Source organism: Nelumbo lutea, chromosome 8 (assembly GCF_056320005.1).
Source record: "Nelumbo lutea isolate HS-2025 chromosome 8, American lotus-T2T, whole genome shotgun sequence".
Lineage (NCBI taxonomy): Eukaryota > Viridiplantae > Streptophyta > Magnoliopsida > Proteales > Nelumbonaceae > Nelumbo > Nelumbo lutea.
The window spans coordinates 1,144,130-1,165,854 of record NC_142691.1 but is presented as its reverse complement, the minus strand read 5'-3'; the positions used below and the strand labels follow the sequence as shown (position 1 = coordinate 1,165,854).

General features: G+C 37.5%; 2 protein-coding genes across 3 annotated transcripts; one reads left to right on the top strand and one right to left on the bottom strand.

Moving 5' to 3' along the window:
- Positions 1-3,019: 3,019 nt before the first annotated feature.
- On the top strand, positions 3,020-5,677 carry LOC148842087 (uncharacterized). 2 transcript variants are annotated; one of them, XM_088958240.1, is made up of 3 exons: positions 3,020-3,757; positions 4,622-5,242; positions 5,340-5,677. In XM_088958240.1, the coding sequence occupies exons 2-3, from the start codon at positions 4,771-4,773 to the stop codon at positions 5,366-5,368; spliced, it is 501 nt and encodes a 166-aa protein (XP_088814366.1). In that variant the 5' UTR covers positions 3,020-3,757; positions 4,622-4,770; the 3' UTR covers positions 5,369-5,677. The 2 variants fall into 2 exon arrangements, with proteins under 2 accessions (XP_088814366.1, XP_088814365.1); XM_088958239.1 differs by having other exon boundaries at positions 3,162-3,757; positions 4,619-5,242.
- A 9,583-nt stretch (positions 5,678-15,260) lies between these two features.
- On the bottom strand, positions 15,261-18,163 carry LOC148842086 (putative pectinesterase 63). Its single transcript, XM_088958238.1, has 4 exons — positions 16,828-18,163; positions 16,273-16,485; positions 15,754-15,989; positions 15,261-15,592 (listed from the first exon to the last, which is right to left on the bottom strand). Exons 1-4 carry the CDS (start codon positions 17,356-17,358, stop codon positions 15,433-15,435), a joined length of 1,140 nt encoding a protein of 379 aa, XP_088814364.1. The 5' UTR covers positions 17,359-18,163; the 3' UTR covers positions 15,261-15,432.
- Positions 18,164-21,725: the final 3,562 nt, after the last annotated feature.

Below are 21,725 nucleotides of genomic sequence, written 5' to 3'. Positions count from 1 at the left end.
TCTCTCAATTATAAAAGATAAAAACCACGTTACACAAATCACTGCTGAGGGTTTCTTTTGACATATTTTTAATTCCTAAATTACTAATTTCTCTTTTCCAAGTTCACCTTGATTCCTAAAAATATATTTGCTTGTTCTCTATTTTTTTTTTTTGTGTGTGGGTGTATTTAAGCATGATGAGGTGAAATTTATTCATTAAGCTCAGTTTGGAAAGAGTACAAATACATATATATACAGTTTAAATATATATAAAATAATACAAAGTTCAAGGTTTTGTACCCTATAAATTTGCATCCGTACTCCTTTCAAAATGAGCCTTAAGAAGTCATAGATTTTTTTTTTGTGATCGTCTGTAAGCAGTTTGTATGTTTGTTTTTTTTTTTTTTTTTTTTCTGTTTTTTCGTGTTTCTTTGCCTTGCCTGTCATAGATGTCTCTCTCTTTCTCTGTTTCTTAAAGAAGTCATGAATAAATCATCAGCAATACAAGCCTCCAAAGAGGCTGGAGTTGAGGGCCAAGTAAAAACAGAAGAAGATACAGGAAGGGGTTGATAGCGTGCTAAACAATGGGCGGGCCGCTTTGTTTGGTGATGTATGTAGGAGCAAATACGAAAGTAGAATCGGCTAAAGTTTAACGCAGTTGGCAAGGAGGATTGTGATTCTCCTTCTCCGACATAGCTCAAGTAATGTAATGTTTAAACTAAAGCATCTCTATCTCTGAAAACTGCAATTCCAAACTAAATTTAATAGCCGGAGCTTCAGTTTCAATTGCAAATCTTTTAGGAAGCTTACACGCTATGAAAAATAACAAATCACCAAAATGATTTCGAATCACATCAGAAGGTAAATAAGTCATGAGATGGATCAAAATTTATTTACTTTCACCCAGTTAGGACTTAGGAGTTAGGAGGAGGCCTTGTCCAAAAGGTAGGTATAGAAGCTGTTATAGCTAGGGTGTGTGACATCAGTATTAGCTGTAGCAATATGAGCTTCCTAATTCTTCAATGTGTGTCTGTGAATGAGCATTGGTAATACTAGTATAGGTAGATATCCACATCCTTGATCCTTTCACTCGATTGCTATTTTGCAGCGGGCCCTTCACAAGGCATCCAAGCGTAATCCCATCAAGCTACCAAATCACACCACCCATGAGCATGAATATGGACAAGTCATAGATAAATGCATGTTCTATAGTCTCTGCCTCTTAATAGCGTCTAAGACACCAGGCATATCTACCTTGCTTCATCGGAGACGGCGACATACTTCTGCTTTTACACAGGGAATGCTTGTTGAACTACTTCTTCCATGTAACCTGTCCAAATGCTGGATCTATAGCCGAGGGTTATGGGCTTCTTTGCTTGTTTTTTTTTTTTTTTTTTTTGTGATTTCGTTCCTCGTATATGTATGCAACTATGCATATGCATGGCTTTTCTACCAGTGATCCTAACTGAGATTAGTTTTTTTTTTTGTAAGTAAAAGTTAAACTACAATTAACAAAAGCAAAATACAAACTATTAGAGAGAGAGAGAGAGAGAGAGAGAGAGACGAAAATAAAAAAAAAATAAATGGGGCTAAAATTTTGGGATGATTGTTTTGATATGAGACCAGACCACTGTAAAATTGGAAATTTCGGCTTTATGTAGTAATTAAACAAGCATCAAAACCTGATGGTTGTTTTGATATTTTTCTAAAGTTTTTATAATTCTTTTATCCATGGCTAATATTATATTAGTTCATAATGATAAATAAATTTTTGAAAAAACATTCTTTCCGACATTTAAAACCTTTGGATTTTGTTTTAAACCTTGGCTTAAACATAGAAGAGAGAGAGAGAGAGAGAGATGGGCATTTTAACAATCAAATCTTTAATGCTAGGGTCGCAACTCGAGTTGGCGCCCCGGGCTCGAGCCCACCCAAATTGCACCCCTAATCAGTACAGGTCTCTTTGTCTATTATTTTTTTTAGTATATATAAAACCAAGCAAAGTAATATATAGTTAAGAAACTGTGTTGGGCATTCCACTCGCACCAACAGTTCCAGCCCAGGCCCAGCTGGTCTGCATGTTTATGGGGAGGCCTGCCATTTGTTGACAAATAATGATTACGGTTTTAGAATTAAAAAATAAATAAATAACAAATAAATAAATAAAAGATCTGAAGATATCATGCCTATGTTTTTATTATTAATTAAAAAACAAGTTCTAAAAAGCTTAATTGAAACGCCCGGTAGTTTAGCTGTTGCTTCATATATCCCCCACAGTCCACAGTTTTAGGCTTTTATGCCAACAATGCTTTCACCTAAAGAATAAGAATCTATACATGCTTTTATGTTATAAATTAAATTAATTTTTTCTTAAAAAAAAAAATTAATGTCACTCCCGTGCTCTATGTTTTCCCATGAAACGCTGCAACAACTTATAACAAAGACAAGGCACCAATTATAAAATATAATATATAATATACAATTATATTAAATGAATACCTTATCAATAAAAAATAAAGAGCAGCTAAACAAATTATACCTCTCTACCCCGCTCCTCTCCCTTAAATCTTGCCTTGGCGTCACGTCCAGACCACCATTATAAATTTAACTTCTTCTATCAATCTCACTCTTTCTTTCCCCACTATCTATCTGATTCTGATCTGTCTCCTGTTCAGCCACTCAATGTGTTTATATTAGTATTATATAAATCCTTAATAACACAACCGTTTCTTCTATTTATTTCGTAATAAGAAGTAAAAAAAAAAAAAAAAGAAGGTAACTGATTGTCGATGAAGTAAAAAAAGCTTTTATACATTCATGCTCAGCACATGCATGCAATCGAGTGGAATCGACGGTTTTTTACTTTATAAATTGCTTTGAGGGGGGAAAAACAAATTTATGAAGGAGCAACATCAGTCGGATTGGTATCTTCTATCCTCGTCATACATTCTTCATTAATCACTTTATTTATTCATTACAATCACAACTATGTGATGTATTCCGTATAGATATAGATTTGTGTTATGGCCTCCATAGAAACAGAGTTGTGATATGCTCCCAATCCTTCTTCACACATCTCACCATGAAATTGGGATCCACAGTCTATTCTATGACGTGAGCCCCATCGTATCTGATCATGCAGGAAGGGTGTTTTATTGGGAACAGATCCAGTCTCGGAATTCGGAAATATCAGAAAATAGCGAATCCGGAGGTACATTGAGAACATCAAGTGGGGAGCAGATCCGATTTCGCGTACCACGAGTCCACGATCCACGAAACGAAATGAGTGCGACATTCGATTTATGTTAGTGTTAGACACCATCTCTCGCCATAAACACGGGCGGGCAGCAGAGCTTAAGCTATTTACTTTGGGCTTTTCCCCTCGCTCTTCATTCCTTCCTATTTCCCATCCTGCCTGCCAACTGTGGCATCCTTGTTACAATTTCCCCCCTTTTTTGGAGGAGATATTCTTCTTCTTCTTCTTCTCTCTACCGTCTACCGTGTTTTGCATTAATTCTCCTCCCCGAATCCATCGGCATTGCCGAGAAGAGAGAATTTCTTCGGTACTGATTTATCGTATAAAACATATTATATCCAATTTTGGTTTGATGAGATCTGTTTTGCCTTATTTCTCTCTCTCTCCCCTCCCCTCCGTCTCTTTGTATCTCCATCTCGGAATCACAAGAGCTCGCCCCTGCACCACCAACCTCCGGAGCTCTTCTCTAATGGAGTTTCACCGCTGTCGTAACTAATGGACTCACATCCACTGCCTAACCAGGTATATGGTTCTAATCTTTGCTTCCTTTGAGTTTCATACATTGATCAGTTCTGTATCTTATTTATTCTTTCTCCCTTTCTTCTCTCTTTCCCTTTCATTTCTTTCAAGTCTTGTCGTGTGCTTGAATCTTATAGTATTTGCCCAATCGTTTTTCTTTATTTGCTATTTTTCTATTCCTCTTCCCCATTGTTGTGTTCGTCCCAGTGACCCAATCCTCTAACGGAACCGGACTATAGACTATAGTGGGAATTGACATGGCGATTATAACCAGCCCAATGTTACGAATAAAACTGTAGACGACTAGTGGTAATTAAGACTAATTAGGTGAAATCCTGTATCATTGAATTCATAGAATTATTTAGCTATGAATGGTTGGATCCTCCGGAATGGCTTTTTTTAGGCAAAAACCGGAAATCTCACGTCTGAAGAAAGGTCCAGATTTTGGGCTGATCTGACAGCTATTGTCCGTTCTGATTGTTGGGATGTGGCCTGGCCTCGCTCCTTTTAATTGTATCTTCCTCTTCTACAAAAATAATGGCTTTTTCAGAATGTTCAAATTTCAAACTGATCTATGATTTTAGGTTGTTACTTTTGAGTTTTAACTGTGCCTGAACCCATCTATTCTCGTGGTCGTAGCCCATCTTTCTTACCAGTTCCCACCAACTAACATATGAAATATATATTCTGTGATCCCGTTCTGATTAGTGTCCGTAATCTGTAGGAATCCTACATACAAAAATAATAATAACAGGGGAAGACACGTTCAAAATTATTTTCTCTTATTTGGTGAAGGATTAGATGTTCAACATTATTTGATAGTTGATACTAATAAATTTGGTAATATTTGTGGTGGAACCTTAGAAGTTGTGATGAGACAGGCGGAGTCAGGAGTAGGACGGTCGAAATTCAACCTCGGGTAAATCAGTATTATTATTATTATCAGAATTTGTGACAATAAAATAAAGTAACGTTCCCCGATTCTCTGTCGTGTCTCGTGTCTTCTCATCACCACAATGAGTGACTACGAGGCTGGCAAAGTGACCGGGATCAGACAAATAGTTCGATTGAAGGAAATAATCCAGAAATGGCAGTCAATCACCTTGAGCCACAGGGGAAACAGTGGGTCTCCCTCCGACAATAAAAGTCGAGGGGGCATCTCCCCTGACGTCACAAATTACACAATCTGCGATTCCGATGAAGAGAGTTGCCATAGCCCTTGCCCTGAGTCACCACCGCTTGGCGTTCCCAAAGGCTATCTGGCGGTATATGTCGGACCAGAGCTTCGGAGGTTCATCATCCCCACCACCTATCTCACCCTCCCTGTCTTCAAGGTGTTATTGGAGAAGGTTGAGGAGGAGTTTGGGTTTGAACACAAGGGCGGTCTCACTATTCCCTGCGAGATCGAGACTTTCAAGTATCTCCTTAATTGCATGGACAACTACCATAAGGAACACCCTGATGCTGATGATCACAATAATGCTGCTGGTATGTGGTCAAACCTTTCTGTTTGTTTGTTTATTTATTTATTTATTTTTTCATTTCTAAAATTTTACTAACCGTAATACAAGCTGTGATTTTGCAGAGGAAACACCGTCGACCGTAGAAGAATAGATCATTAGCACATGGTTTGTATAAATTAAAAATCCACAACTTAGGATTTTCTTCCATTTATGTTGGCGTAAAGAAGTCTCCTTTTACGAAGATTTGTGCTTTGTTTCAAGTAAAGCAAAATAGGGAATTTTAGTTAGGATTTTTGGGTCACAATCGGTGCAAAACAATCATCGGAAGAGGAGAGAATGATGAAATGGAGATGTAAGATGTAATCTTGGAAGTTTGATGTAAGAATGATGTAACCCACAGTTGGTCTCTGAGCCACACCTAATGTTTCAACTTTGAATAACATATGCAATTTGTTTTGTACGATTCTGACTGAAGATTCCATTAACATGTGTTGCTTGTCACCTTGATTTATCAGATTAGTGCCAAAAACAATAATAATTGCACAGGTAGAAAAGGATCGATGAATAACAATAAGCGTAGCATATTAAAAAGTTTAAAACTTGATTACTTTTTATCCCCTTCATTCCAGGGTTCAATCTTCAATCTTTAGATTTGTTCAAAATTCTGTTAATTTCGTTTCCTCTGATCTGAAACATGAATATACTACTGCTCATCTGTTACTACCGGTTGATTGTAATGGTATTCTTCAAAGGTTTCAAGTGTGCTAAGCTCACAGACGGCTTTCTGAACAACACTCGGGACGATTATTGTTAATTTGTATTCTCACTAGTAACAATAAATAAATAAAAGAAGAGTTTTCTGGATGATAGATCACCTTCTAGTTTATTTTGTTACAATAAGTAAAATGGTTGCAGCAATCACAAGTGAGATATGAAATTAGCAAAAGACAGATCCTACTATACAGTAAGCCCAGTTGGTGGCTGGATGAATTAAAAGAGCTGTTGAATGTGATATTATACTGGCAGTGATTATTCCCCTAAAAAAAGATATACAGTAAGACAACTAAAAAAGAAAAAGGGAATCCCATGTTTTATTTTCCATTATCCACATATGCATAACTACAAATTTTATAACCAAATTGCCCCCTAAATGGCAACACCCGATGGGCATCTTGTACTTGAGTTTACTTTCGCTCATTCAAGGACGGACGAAGCATCCGTCTCAAGATTTTTATTGGGCCAGCTGGATCTATTAATCCACGTCAGAGTTGCTTGTCCCAATATTGAAATGAACTGTTGGTTATGGTGGTGTTTCAACTTTTACGGCTTGCATCTATTAGGGTTTGAGGTTTTTTTTTTTGTTTTCAAAATTAAAAAGCAAAGAGAAGAGGGACACCGACTTTACTCCTCCCAATCACCATTGCAGAGCATATGAAAAGCACAACCATTATCGTAATACGAACTGGTTTCTATTACGCCAATATCTCCTTTGTCTCACCATTAATGTAGAGAACAAGAAAGGAAGCACAACCATTTCCGTAATACGAACCGGTTAGCTTTTATTTTTGTGTTTTATTTTTTTATTGTCTATTTTTTCATTCTGATTTCTGTTGCGCCAATAACTCTATCTCACCATTCTGAAAACAATGTAATATCAAGCAAAAAAAAAAAGGAAAGATGAAATATGGTTTTAGATCTAATACGTTAACAACTCCCTACATGTGAAAGAAACACATTAACATAAGGTTAACAAGCCAAATATTACCCTTGTCTTTTTCTTTATATATTGGTGAGATACAAACAAAAAGTTTCATGCATTAAAAACAAAGTTGTTTTCTATAAGTTATAGATGAAGTTATCGGCAGAGAACAATTCATGTTAAAGATTAAACCTGGTCATTGATGAAGTTATCGGCAGAACAAAGAAGATTTTTTGTTTAAAGGCTTAAAGCTAACTTAGACAAAGGGGTTATTGGCAGAAATGAAAAGGTTTATTGGCATAACAAAAACCATAATGAAAAAAAAAAGATAATAAAAAATAAAACCAAAAAAAAAATAAAAGCTAACCGGTTCATATTATGGAAATGGTTGTGCTTTTCATGTGCTTTGCAATGGTGATGGGGAGGAGTAAGTTCGGCCTCCCTCTTCTCTCTGCCTTTTGATTTTGGGAAATAACTCAAACCCAAATAGATATAAGCTGTAAAAGTTGAAAATAATTGGAGTTATTCAAATTGGATCTAACCTGACGTCGTTAGACAAACGCCGTAACCAATCGTTTCTCATTTAAACGCATTGGGACAAACAATTCTGACGTGGATTAATAGATCCAGCTGGCCCAATAAAAATCTTGGGACGGATGCTTTCGTCCGTCCTTGAATGAGCGAAAGTGAATTCCTTGTACTTTAGGCTCAGGTTGAGTGCCAATTTAATACCCCAATTTTTATTTTTGCGATGATTTAATACCGGCGTGTTAAGTGGCATGAAGAAAAAAGATAAAAATGTCCTTCAACTTGCTTCTTCTCACTCACCATTATCTTTTTGTTTTGTTGTTATTCTTTGGGATACTGCAAAATGCACTGGAATTTTCTCAATATTTCCAACACAAATGACTTCATCTCCTCGGCTGTGTTACACAAGAAGCCATTTGATCGGTAGATCTCAGTTTTGGATGAAGCTATGAGCGATGGAAACAGTATGTTTCACAGTTTCAGGAAAGCCCGGTACGGTGAATTCATCGGAGTTCGTGTGGCGGTGTGGGAGGTTCAACTACAAAGAGAAGAATGCGGCCGTGTCGTAGCCTCCACAGGTGGTAAAAACGACATGGAATGATCGACGCGCTTGTTAATATTAACTGACCATCCAAGGAAGACGTCGGCGATGATGCACAATGGAGGCTGGCCGTCTTGCTGGATGATGGTGGAGACAAGGTTGTGGAAGGAAGGCTCAAGGGTTTGTGAGGCACGGAAGAGGGTTATCATGTGACGGTTTGGCAAGGCTTCCGTGTTTTCGGTGTTGGGTGGTAGACCATGGTCGGTTCTGCAAAAGGGCAGCTCGGCAACACGAATGGTTGTAGAAGTGGTGGTGGAGGAGGAGGAGATGGTCGATCGGAGGTAAACGACGTTCTTGGGAGTGGTGGCGGTGGTGATGACGTAGCCTGTTCGTTGCTCAATTTGCCTGGCCAATGCTAATAATGGTATCATATGGCCACGAAACAAGAGAAGAATTAGCCGTAATATTGTTAAACAATTGAAACATTGGATTGAACAGAGAGCCCTTAATAAATGGGTTGCCGAGCGTGTGGAATTGGCAAGGGGACCAGACGGTAGGGTCATGAGTGGGGAGGTGGAAAGAGTAATTAAGTTGGTGATGGGTGAGGGAGAAAAAGGGAAGAAGATGAAAACGAAGGCGAGTGAAGTTTCAAGAAAGATAAGAGCTGCAGTGCAAAAAGAAGGAGATCAGTTGGGGTCTTCGGTTAAGGCACTTGACAGTTTTTCAGAGATTGCTTTGTCACAGAGACGAAACTCTAGTTTAAATGAAGCATATGGATATCCTTCTTAAAAGAAATGAAAATGGTGGAGCGTGTGATTGGGAAAGCAGATCAGGTGGTGGAGAAAAGAGCTATAGCAGTTGCAGAGAAGACAAAACAGTGTTGTTACTTTTTATTTTAGCCTCGGCATTTAGAACAGTGGGCTCAAGCTTTCGAAAGGACACTTGGGCGTATTATTTTCTTCATTCTGTTCAATGTGTTAATTTCCACTGATGTATAGCAGATGGATGTTTCTGTAATCCATGTACCCGCCTTACACTGGTAACCCTAACCCTCCTTCATGAGGTAGCAGTGGTGGTGGTCTTACACCACCTTTTGGAGGTGGAAGTGGACTTTCCGGGACAAATCCTTCACCTTCAATCAGTCCGACATGCCTGATCAACGTGCTAAAACTAGGGTTGTGCTTGGATGTTCTTGGCATGTTGGCACGTTGGATTAGAGAACTCAATGGAAAATGTTTGTTGTCCGGTGCTTGGAGGTTGGAGGTTTGTTAGAGTTTGAAGCAGTTGTTTGCCTCTTTTTTATATTTTTGAGAAAGAAGATGATGAACAGTATCCAAGGGTAATTTTAATATTTTTAAAAGTCTTAAATCCCACATTAAGTCATGTGATATACATAACTGACAATCCATTAAGTACTAGATTGTCCTAAAATAAAAGTTCGGGTAATTATAACGTTTTAAAGTTCGGATACTAATTGACACTAGGCCTAAAATACAAAGTACCTAGAGGGAAATTTCCCTTCTTTTAATTACCAAACATACATCAGAGTTGCAGGTGTACAGCAATTCGCCAGGAAGATGACAAAGGCGGTGGTCTATCAGGACTGGGCCTTCATTTTTCACGTACTGGATTGGGCAGCCTTTCCCCTCGTGCATCCATATCTGAGGAGTTGAGATTTTCTGCCGATAAACACGTTCCAACCCACTTAACAACTTGATCTAACACCATACATTTTACCATCAGATTGAGACCCACGATAACAGTAAGACTTATTACATATATGAAGTGGGGTATAAGATCATATTAGTAGAGGGTTAGAATGTGTTTTATTAGCTGGTAATTTGCAGTGGATTTTTTTTGAAAGAACGACTGATCATCTCAGGGTTAGAATTCGTAAGTTCAAAGTACTATCCGGTAGGTGTCAGCTCAGAATTGATGCTAATTCACTGGCAGGCGTTGATGCATAGAATGTGAACTGTGGTCCTCTTGAATGTTTATAACTCTGTAATATAATTCAGAAATCTGCACTGGACAAATCCATACTTCTCCATTTTTTTTTTCCAAAAAGCTGTAACTTCATTAGGATATAACAGAAGCATTACATATAGGATTGTTGCTGCTACTTTCTACTAGGATTTGTTATATTTATACATATACTATCAAAATCAAGCAAAATATTTCGAAGTTGATCTCTGAGATGATGTAACAGCTGGTTCCATTCTACATCGCCTTTTTCTTGTATAGCTCGTACCGCATTCGCTAAATCACAAAAAACTAAAGCTGATCAGATTTTAAGCCTGCTTGCTGCCTTTAACCCTTCGATTACTGCTCTCCATCCGGCCTGGGCTACTGATGCAGCTTTGACAGTTTGGCCTTCTGCATGCACAACCGACAAATCCTTAACAAGTATTGTGAAACCAATAGCCTCATTTCCTGTGAGTTAGGATTTCCTGCACTCGGTATCCTTTATGCAGGGGTGCACTCCCAATCAAATTGGGACACGCCAGAATTTGTATAAAACTCTAACTCAGATATACGAGTCATTTAAACAATCAGTTTAAATCTGTTAGTTTTGCTTTTTAATACTTAAAAAAATAAAAGGAAAAGTGAAAACTTTATCGGCAAGACTATATTCCATTTCAAAATTTAATCTCGTCTGTAAAACCCTAATATCCTTTTCTTTGTTTAACATAGAATGAAAGAAGAAAAAATCGGAAGTCCAAATAAAGAGCTATATGCTCTACTTCACATATCTCCTGAAACATGGGATGAAGAAATTAGAAAAGTTTATTGTCGATGGGCACAAATCTAGAACTCCATAAATGCCGACTTCCACAGGTGAAGACGTTGCTATAGAAAACTCTCAAAAAATTTGTGAAGCACATGAAATCTTGACTGATGAGTACAAAGAAAACTGTTGCAAACCAAGTCGCCTCTAACCTGGTGCATTAACAAACGATTGCTGACTAAATAAGGGAGGAAGTCATTTGCAAGTAATTGTTTCAGGTGCCCATCATTTCTTCTTCACTTGAGTACTCTACTTTTTTCGAAACACCTACACCTCATTTTGAATTGGATTCGGTAATGGCTTCCTTTTTATAGGGTGATTAACATTTATTAATTCTGCTCTTGAACTTATCTCAACTTCAAGACTTCTGAATCTTTACCTCAATCAATTGGATATAGCATACACTAAAGTCATCAAAACAGTAAGATTTACCGGTTTGTTGCTTCTGTTCTCATTTGCCGAATAAAAGACACTGAACCTTGACTCAAGTTTAATATGGAGCTATGCGAGCAGTTTAATAGAAACATTACAACACCAGAATTTTTCCCCTGCAATTGTTTGTTAATGGCATCCACCCTTCGAAAGGGTTTGGTCTGTAACAGTGTTCTGTATTTTTCCTCTTTAGTCTTTACCGTCTCACGAACTTAGCAGCGGTCAAAGTGTCTATTTTACACTTTCGTTTACTTTTTAATATGAAAAAAAAAAAAGTGATGCAAATGGTCCGTTTAAATGACTTACACATGTGAGATGCCATGTAAATTCTGACGTGTTTCAATTTAATTGGGAGTGCACCCCAGCCCCCAGTACACATGTAACCAAGTGCAGGAAATCCGAACTCATTTCCTGTACCTATTCTGAAGGCTCCATCCGGTAGACCGGGTAGCCACAGAATGCACCACACATGTGCCTCACAGAAAAATCAACAAATACAGGGATATTCCCAATCCACGGTGAGATGTTACATGTGGTGCGCCTGTGGGGCACCAATCTAACTATGTTTATTTGGTATTATGATTGGAGATTGGAGAGGGAAACTTGTCGATGGCTCTATGCTAAAGGCTTAAGCTTCGATGTGTTGTGGGGTCTAAGGAGAGTAAAAGAGTAATGATGCATGGCCGAGCCCCCGAGCCATGTTTGAAGTATGCAATTGGGGATGAGTCAGTGCAGTTTAAATTAAAGGAGATTCCTTGGTGAATTTGTCTGACCATGACAAACAATAGGTTTGAGTAACGAGAGAAACGAGGAAAGCATGGATTAATGGTTATTTGTGAAGGGTCCAACACAAACATTGCTGTTCGGGTTTTGGTTGAGCTGGTCTTATACGCCATATATTGTTTATATGGCCATCTTAGCTCCTAAGTTACGTTAGTGTCGCATCACCTCTGCTATGGGTGAGTATTATTAGGTTAAAATCGAATAACTGAACTGAAAATTTTGGTTTCGGTTTTTTCTTTTTCGGTTTGGCTTTTCTGGTTTTTGATTAAATTGGTTTGGTTTTTCGTTTTTGGCTTTTTCAATTTTGGTTTTTTGAATTAGAATTTCGGTTAATCGAATTAATCGAAATTTTTATTATTATATGCAATATATAATATATTATATATTTATATATTAATATATAATATACTGAAATTTGATTTCATAATATATAATATAATATATATTATTAAAATTCGGTTTTAACCAAAATAACCAAAAACTGAACTGAAAATTTCGGTTTTAGTTATTTCGATTTTTCTAAATTTTGATTTCAATTTTGGTTTTTATTTTATTAATTCAGTTTTTAAAATTTCAGGTTATTCGGTTCGGTTTTTAACCAAATAAACCGAATGCTCACCCCTAACCTCTGCAACCCATTTTATCTCCTTGGCCACGTCAGCGCCACGTCGTGTGGATAAGCATGACCCACACAAGAGAACATCGTATGGATGAGGACTCTGCTTGGGATCAGGTCTTATCCCGAAGATCTCGACGATTAACCTCATCCCACATCCCTAGAAGCCTCATCCGACCAAGACACGGATCTTTGGGCATAAAAAGGTACATTTCGCTCAAAGTAAGGGATTTGACTCTTGATTTCCATTCCATTACTCTACTCGGGCTAGCACCGTTCTTTAATTGCTTGGCCCGACCGCCCACCTTCCTCGACTAACTTGAGTGTCGGAGTATCTACTCAGGGATAACTCCTCGGGCCTCTAACTTTTCTTGGTTTCAAATCTTGGAGTGCAGACTCGCCCTTCCATATTGACTCCGTCTAATTGGCAGGATTATCTGACATTAATCAAATGATGTATTTATTTATATGGTTGGTGATCCACATCTTCCCCTTGAACATAGAGGATCTTCAAGAATTGTTAGACAATTATGCACGCCAGTTTGGATTAATGGTTCATTCTTTGTGTGGGGCATCATCACCGGAATGCCCAAGTCATGTACGTCCTCTTGTATTTTAAATTTTTTAATTTCATCGGATAGAGAGATGGTTTTTAATTTGAGATTTTTTACTAAATTTTTGGTTTAATCTTTTGCCTTTTCTCTTTTGAATATTGTCTCATGCAGGGAAACTATATATTTTGTGAATTTCATAAATAAACGTGCAAATTTATGTTACGAGTCAAACATATGCCCGAGTCCGAGCCCAAGCCTATCAGCAAACCTACGACTTGGGCCTCAGCCCGGCCTTCATAAAAAGCTCGAAGCTTGAATACAGAGAGAGGACCTGTTTGCGACTACCTGAGATTGTTGGCTGCCGCTGTTATTCGCTGGAGAAGGCCAAAAAGAATGGCTGCAGGCCTACCGCCTACCACTGCTCTCTTGTTGCCGACTTGCTGCCGTTAGAGATCGTTGGTGCCGGTGGTTGCTAACTTGAGAACTGTGAGGATGAGAATACGATGAAGACTGACGAGAGACAGGGATGGAAAGGCTAATTAACTCGATTAGGGACTTAGGGTTTACAAAATAAATAAAAATACTTATATATTTTATATTATAATAAAATTCGGGCCGGGCCGGGCTTTTTTTTGACAAATCCCAAGCCCGGCTTAAAAATTAATCGGGCTTGGAGTTTTGGGCTTGAGGTCAACCCTGCATGCTTAAAAACATTTCCAAGCCCATCTGGGGACCGAGCCGGGCCATCAGGCAAGCCGACCCATGAACGGATCTAGGTGCTAATTCACATGAGATTTCTGGTGCACAGTTGGAATTCGGAAATGCAATTCTAGCCGTGGTTTTGGTTGCATCTTTCCCGCAATGGAATTTAGTCGAATTCACAAATATTCCATAGGACATTTTTTAGGGGCTAAAATCATGACTTCTTACGTTTTAAGTTTTATTCAATGGTCAGATGTGATCAATGTGACAATCATTTAATTCGAATTTACAATTATATAAAGAGCTTCTTCAAATAGATTTCAGACTTTCATATAAAATAGGTGCAAGTTATGAGAAACTTAAGAAGCACATGTTCACGTTACAGAACAAATTTAATTGATTTTATCTTGTAAAATTAAAGTTTTTTTTAGAGATTCTTCAATTTTACTGTTTGCAACTTTTCAGTCTCAGTTGGGCTCAATTATATCCTGATGAAAGCGAATTTGCCTATCGCCTAAAACTAAGTCAATCCCCTAAATGGAGGAAAATAACATTCTAAACATAGTAGTATATCCTTAATTAGATACAGCTTGAAGTTTCACCTGTTTTCTGAAATTACATTTCCAACAATTTCTATGGTTGTTTATTCCTTTATTATAGCTATGGTTTGGCACTTCATGTTGCTCACAGCCCGTCTTACCACACGTTTCACAGGGTACCCTCCTACACACTATGATCGATCTGTTTCTTCTTCTCACAAGTTACAATTAATTTCATCCTCTCTACTTGTGCTCTTGTTTCTTGGGTGTACCCTCCTATACTAGGCTTTGCTCATTTGAATTTTGAAGAGGAAACTAGTCTTTGAATTGAGCAAGGAGATCCTTCCGATCGAGGACAAAGTGGCTATCATAACTTTTTTAATTCTTGCATGGAAGTGATTGAGTGCCTTAAATTTTTTGCCACAAATACACTTGGACAAACTAGGGAGGGAAGAATGCTATCCTATGGCTATGGGGTCATTATTCATTACATTAGCAATGGAAAACTAGGGGTGTCAATGGACCAGGTTTTGGACCATACTATGGGGTCATCCAAATTCCAATGGCTGGCATTGTTATCCGTTTGCCGATGAAAAAAAAAAGAAAGTTCACTCTTCTTGTGATTTGGTGTAGTTAGATGTTGAGAGGCTTAGCAACCTTAAGAGTGGTCTAAAGAGTTTGGAGTTCATAACATTAACGCCAATCAAATCAAAGGAATTACACTAATAAAATCTTTGGACCCTTATTACACAAATTTAGATTATGTTGTTTAGGAGTTAGGACTGATCAAGCCTTGTGTTGTACGTATTATTTGATGACCATTGGCTATGCAGAAAACAACATGAAAAAAAAGAAGAAGAATTTGTTAATTGTACTTTTAATTAATTACTATGTTATTATTTGAGCATTCATTCATACGGAAGCTGTTTTAATAAGTTTTAACTTTTTTTTTTTGTTAACATGCATGCATCCAAGTATACAATAAAATACAATGGAGATAATGACGATGTTAGTATAACCGCCGTGAACTGGTTTACAGAATGGGAGGAGGGAGAAGCCAAGTGCTGCCGTGGACGTAGGTCATGCTCACGAATGGTTGGGCTTCGGCATCGCTTAGCATCCTGACGTAAGGTGGAGGCTTATCTGCGCATGATCCTTGTCCGCTGCAATTGTATTCTGCGTAGTATATTGTCCTGCATTTATCATATTTTATTTGTTAACGAAAAAATTAAAAGCTTGGGATTGAAAGATTATCCTAGTTACTTCATTTTATTTAGGATCTTCATTTGTATCAAAAGCATAAGTAATTACTAATTATGTTGATAGCTGGGTAATAAGATGCATGGTGGCATACTTATCGTCGGTTGTTTTTCCACCGTCAGAGGAGCCTTGAGGACTGATTTGCAGGCCGATGTCGGCGTTGGCGAAGATAACCCTCCCTTTGGCTCTCCACTCCTGACCCAGATAAATATGCCCGCTGCCCGTAAAGTTGCAGTAAACGAAAGAGTAGCCAGTATCTTCATTTTCCTTCTCCTTGGTTGATGACGTGATCAGTGCATTAGTTTTTGTCTTCGAATTTATCTCCGTGAACTGCATACAACAAAATTAAAGTAATTTCCGTCTCTGGAGTCTGGAGTGCTCTCCTCGGATTTCAATTCATTGGGTTTGTGGGGTTGCAACTCGCAAGGGCGTGACGTGCCAGTGGCAGCAGAAGCGGGTGTGATGTGTGAAGAAGAAGAACCACCCACCCCACCCCAACCATCCAACGACATCAACAAATTAATTAGAGAGAGAGAGAGAGAGAGAGAGAGAGAGAGAGAGAGAGAGAGAGAGAGAGAGAGAGAGAGAGAGAAGAGGGAGATTATTATCGAACCATGTAGAGAGATTTTCCATTCCCAGAGATGAAATTGAGTGTGCCTTCAATGTAGCAATCCTTGAACAAATGCCTTCCCTTGTCATCGTACAATGATTTGTCGGAGCCAGTGAAGTTGCAGCTATAAAACACCGCCTTGTCACCAGAGATTCTCATTGCCGCAGCCTCACCTCCTTGTCCACCACCTTTGCCGTCGGTCTCTGGAGCCGAATTCTGAAACAACACGAGGAGCAAAAACGAACAAAATATTAATGCTACGACATGACTGACTCATGAGGGATGCATCTGCATTAGAGGAGTGACCATTTCTCTCGAATTGGTTAAAGAAAATGCGAGATGGGTGCATGGAATGAAAAGTCAAAACCACCAATCTGCGTGTGAGGTGATGTGTCGGTGAAAACCATCTATATTGATGATTGATTGGTTCCACTTCCACTTACTGGCCGGAAGGATACGTGTGTCGGTGGAACAGGCACATCACAGTAAGAGAGTATATTTGAAATGAGGAAGGATAAGGGATTAATAGACTCTTTTAATTAGGAAAGACAGGGAGACCTTAAAGATGATATTAGCGGCCATAAAGTAGTCCGACTCCACTGTGACAGAAGCAGAGGGGCCGGCTCCACCTGCACCTTGGGAGGACAAAATGGGCATGTTTTCGGGCGATCCGTAGAACGTGAGGAATGGCTTAGATTTATCCACCGTTATCTTCTCCGCATACTCGCCCGGTCCTATCCACAAGATAATGCGTTGTTTATTCCCGGAAGGAATACTTGCGATGGCATCTGCCACCGTCTTGAAGTCGCCGGTGCCATCCTTTCTCACCTTGATCACCTTGCTGGATTTCTCAGCTTGAGCCAGGGCATCATCGAGAACAACGTCTTCCCCTTGTCTGATCTGATCTTTACGTTCATAGAACGTCTTCATGCTATTTTCAATCCAATTGTCGAAGCTGGTCGGATCATTGGAAGTATTTTCTGGCTCTTGGTCTTGGGAGAACACGATGGGGGCAAGCACAATCAACATCGTAATCATCATATAACTCACCTGAAGACGATGGACGACTCTTTTCGTATTCCCCGCCATATTGTCTGTTTGTGTTTGGATAGGAGGGAAGTGGAGGGGCGGGGTAGAGTCGGTTTTATAGGCGACGAGCTAAACTTAAACAGATAGGAGAGAGAGAGAGAGAGAGAGAGACTCCTTCCCAAAGATGGAGATGGAGATGCATTTATCGTAAATTTCGTCATTCATTATTGGCTGTCCGATACATATGGAATTTAGTAAGGAAATTACCTAAAACCCCCTCAACTTCATTGACAATAACAATATAGATAGCTCCAAATAGGGCGGCAAATGGACCCAAATAGGAGTATACCCGAATGGAATTCCATTTGATAAGAAATTGAAATTCCACGGATTCAGATTCAGAAGGAATCCAGCAAGCTCATACAACTAGGAGAACCATGGAGCATTTACAAACAGTTCACAACGATTCTACACACTCGTATGCTCCAATGCGAAGAACTCAAATAAATCCATGATTTCCCATGTTCATGTTCTTTGCACATATCTAGATAGAGACAAAGGGAGAGGAGAAAGCGAGTGTTTGGATTGATTGGTGCCTTGAAGTGAAAGCTGGAAACAAGGAGATAAAATAACCTTTCAGATATACAATGAGACATGGTAATTTAGGGTTGCAATTGCCAAACGGATTGGATCAAATAAATAGCAGATACTTTGGTTACTTGGCTACTTGCGTGGTTTCCTATGGAGGTGTTCGCCATCCATCGTCTACTCTCTCATCTAAAACCGAAAGAACGAAAATGAAAATAAGAGATGAAGACCCAAGAGAAGACGAGATGGAGCGGGGAGAGAGAAAGAGGTGGGGGCCTGCAAATTTATCATTACTCCTCTCTATATAATCTCTAGCGTTCACTTCTCAACCTTAGTCACCAATATGAGAACAATAACAACTGGATTGGATCTTAATAGATTGAATCAGTCCATATCCGAATTCGGCCCAATAACTTAGAAAATTTGATTTCGTGATTAGATTAGATCCGACACATTTGCTGTCCTGGCTAGAGGTTAGCATTCAGTTTAGTTAAAACCCCAATTGAATATATCAAACCCCAATTAACAGAAATCTTAGAGGAAAACCGAAACCAAACTGAATTAAGGAAATACCGAAATAATTGAACAAAATTCCTTATTTGGTTATTTCGGTTTAAATTGGATTTCATTGTGGGAAGTTACCAATCTCTCATACAAACACGTAACCTTGATCGGATAAATTTTGAGGGGGAGTGTAGCCTACTTATACCAATTTATTTATTTATTTATTTTTCATTTATGGCTCTTTAGAGAATACTCCACATGACCTTGTAAATTAAGCTTTTGAAAGAAGACTATCAGAGACTATCAGTGTGAAAGGAGTACAAATACAAATTTAGAATGCAAAATCTTACATTTTGTATTATTTTGTATATATTTATACTGTACATATTTGCATTTGTACTCCTTCCGACTGAGCACGTGGGTTGAATTGAGAGGATGAGGTTGTGTGCTTTGTATTTGGGCTTCAGGGCAAGATGGGCTACGTCTTCCCCTTTCTTAATCTTTCTCCCTTTCGATATTGTTTGATTAATAAATTTTAAGGTGGCCACTCTACAACCAGGAGTAAATTTAGGGGTCTTAAAAAAAAATCTCTTATACAAACACAAAAACCTAAAACAACCCTAAAGTAAAAACCCTAACCTTAATGTGCTATATTTTGGTTAATTTGTTATTTTTTGTCAACTGAATTTTGAAATCTGAGAACCGAAACCAATATAAAAAATACCCTAATGAAAAGATCATAAATCATCATAAATATGGAAAGGAATGGAAGGTATGTTTGATATTATATTAGAGCACAGAGTAAAATTTATATAATTTGTCTTTTAACGGAATCAGTATTTGCTTTTATCTTTTTTTTTTTTTTTTTGGAAAATTTATGATGCAGAAAAGATATGATATGGAAAGAGTTTTGACCAATTAAAACCCATCCATGAATTTTGATAAATAACACCTTATTTGCTCCCAAGTTTGTGATTTCAGTTTATTGCTCAGTTATTTTTTTCATATCATAGTCCAACCCTTTTTTTTCCTAGCAAAACAATGGTTGATTGTTAAATCACTAATTTACCACTTAGAGGGACTTAGAAAAGCCATTCATTTTGGGATCAATTCTTAAACTTAACCATGGTATCGGCTTCAGTGCTCACAAGTAGGGGTGAGCAAAAAAAACCGAAAAACCGAACAAGTCGGTTTGATTTCAGTTCAGTGTTTTTAAAAAATCGAAGGTATCAATTCAGTTTCGGTTAACTAATATAGAAAATCGGTGGTTAACCGAACCAACCGGTATACATATATTTCTATATATTTTATATATATTTTTATATTTTATAAATTAATAAATATTTATTATATATAAATATATATTTGTAATATATGATATATTATTTATTATTTAAAATATAATATTTTATATATTTATATTTATATATATTTTTATAATATGTATTATAAAAATTAAAAAATCGACAAACCGAACTGATGGTTAACCGACTGGCTTCGGTTACCGGTTTTCCAAAAACCGATAGCACCCCTACTCACAATACTGTGCTTACACCGTTTGCACAATCATTTACACCATGCATTAAGAATATCTCGTATGTATATATTCTTTTTTTCATGGAGAGATATTCTCAATAAAAAGCTGTAAGGGACTGTAAGAATGATGTGAACAGGGTCTTTTGAGCACTGAAGCCAATTGGCACTATACTTCCATACAGGGAGGGGAGCTGTGGTGTGCACATACCCAGGAATGAGACTTACACATATTGCAACCCAAAAGCCTAATCTCTTGGTTCTGGGCCATTGTATTTCATATATTTTTCTAATGTGGGACTCTTTTACTTCTTGAAATTCAGACATATATCCTAATAATATCTTTATTAAGATGTTATTTATTTGAACAGAAATTAGGATTTTCATGACTGGTAATTTGATTTTTTTCAAATGGTGCAAACAAGTATTTAAAAAGTTGTTTCAGCTAAAACTAATTTTAGAAGTTGTAAGTTAGGTACTTGTTATACGGTTATCTTCACGCACATATCCCGGTTGTCAATTGTTTGTACAATCTTCAGCAATACCAAAGCTTATGTGGCGTAAAGTTTAGTTTTTCCTTGTGGTAGTATTTCCCATTATGGAAATACTACATATTTGTAGTATTCAGCAATACCAAAGTTTTTGCACTCGACATATTTGTATTTGTATTCCTTCAAATTGAGACTTTTAGATCCCGTTTGTTTGTAATATAAATGTTGAATTGAGGTATTTATGTTTGTATTTGACATCTAAAAGAAGTAATGATTATCAGATTAATACTGAATTTTTGACATTTTTGCACAACAGTACAAAACGTGAAAAGTAAGTTAATATGTGCAAATAGAAAAGGTGGGTGTTTATGTGATATTGTCTTGTCTTGTTGTAATTCAAGGGCTTCCTAAACGTGAAACCCAAGCTCTTGATTCTAATTTAGCATTCTCCACCCTAGTGTTCGCGTTTACTATCACCTGGATTACTATAAACTAGCAAGTAAATCCATGCAAATGCATGGGTTGAATAGAAATTTAGTTAGGTTTGAATCCCCTATTTTATTTTATTTTTATTTTTTTTTATAGAAATGGTTTGCTTTTCATTAAGTTATTTATCAATGGGGATTTAAGGCCCCGTTCTTTCTCCAGTAAATTATTTATCTGGGTAAATGTTTCCCATGCAAGATTTACACAGTTAAGTGCATTTATTCATGTTTTTTTATTTCCTAGGTAAATAATGCAATGACAATTTTACCCATAAAAATTCATTATTAAAAGGGGCATTTTTGTCTCATTCAAGTGTTACCAACTTTTCCTCTATATGGGAGAGTTATTTACCCACCTAGGAGAAGGGTATCGTTAAGTGATACCTTGGAAAATAAACTTTCCTTGCTCCCCACCTAAATCTGAAAAAAAGAACATGGGTTTCTTAGTCAATGAGAATCAAAATCCCATTAACCAATGCCCCTAAGAGGAAAAAAGGGATTTAATGGGAGAAAGGAGATGTTATAAACATTAACTATTGAGAGGACGGGATCAAGAGTGATTTAATTAGAGAGTAACTAACATGAATTTTATTAGAGAAAAAGTTAAGACCTAAGAGGTTTTTTTTTTTTTTTTTTTTGTGTAACTTCTTACATTTTGTAATTAAAAATAGATAATCACATGTGTAAAAAATGAGAGGAATATAAGAAGCATGTGAATTCATATATATTTACATGGTTCTGCAATATCAATGTCTATTAATCAGTCAATGCTTTAATTAGGTCCACAAACCATGCATGGGTATGAAGTGTCGATCCCACTCGATCT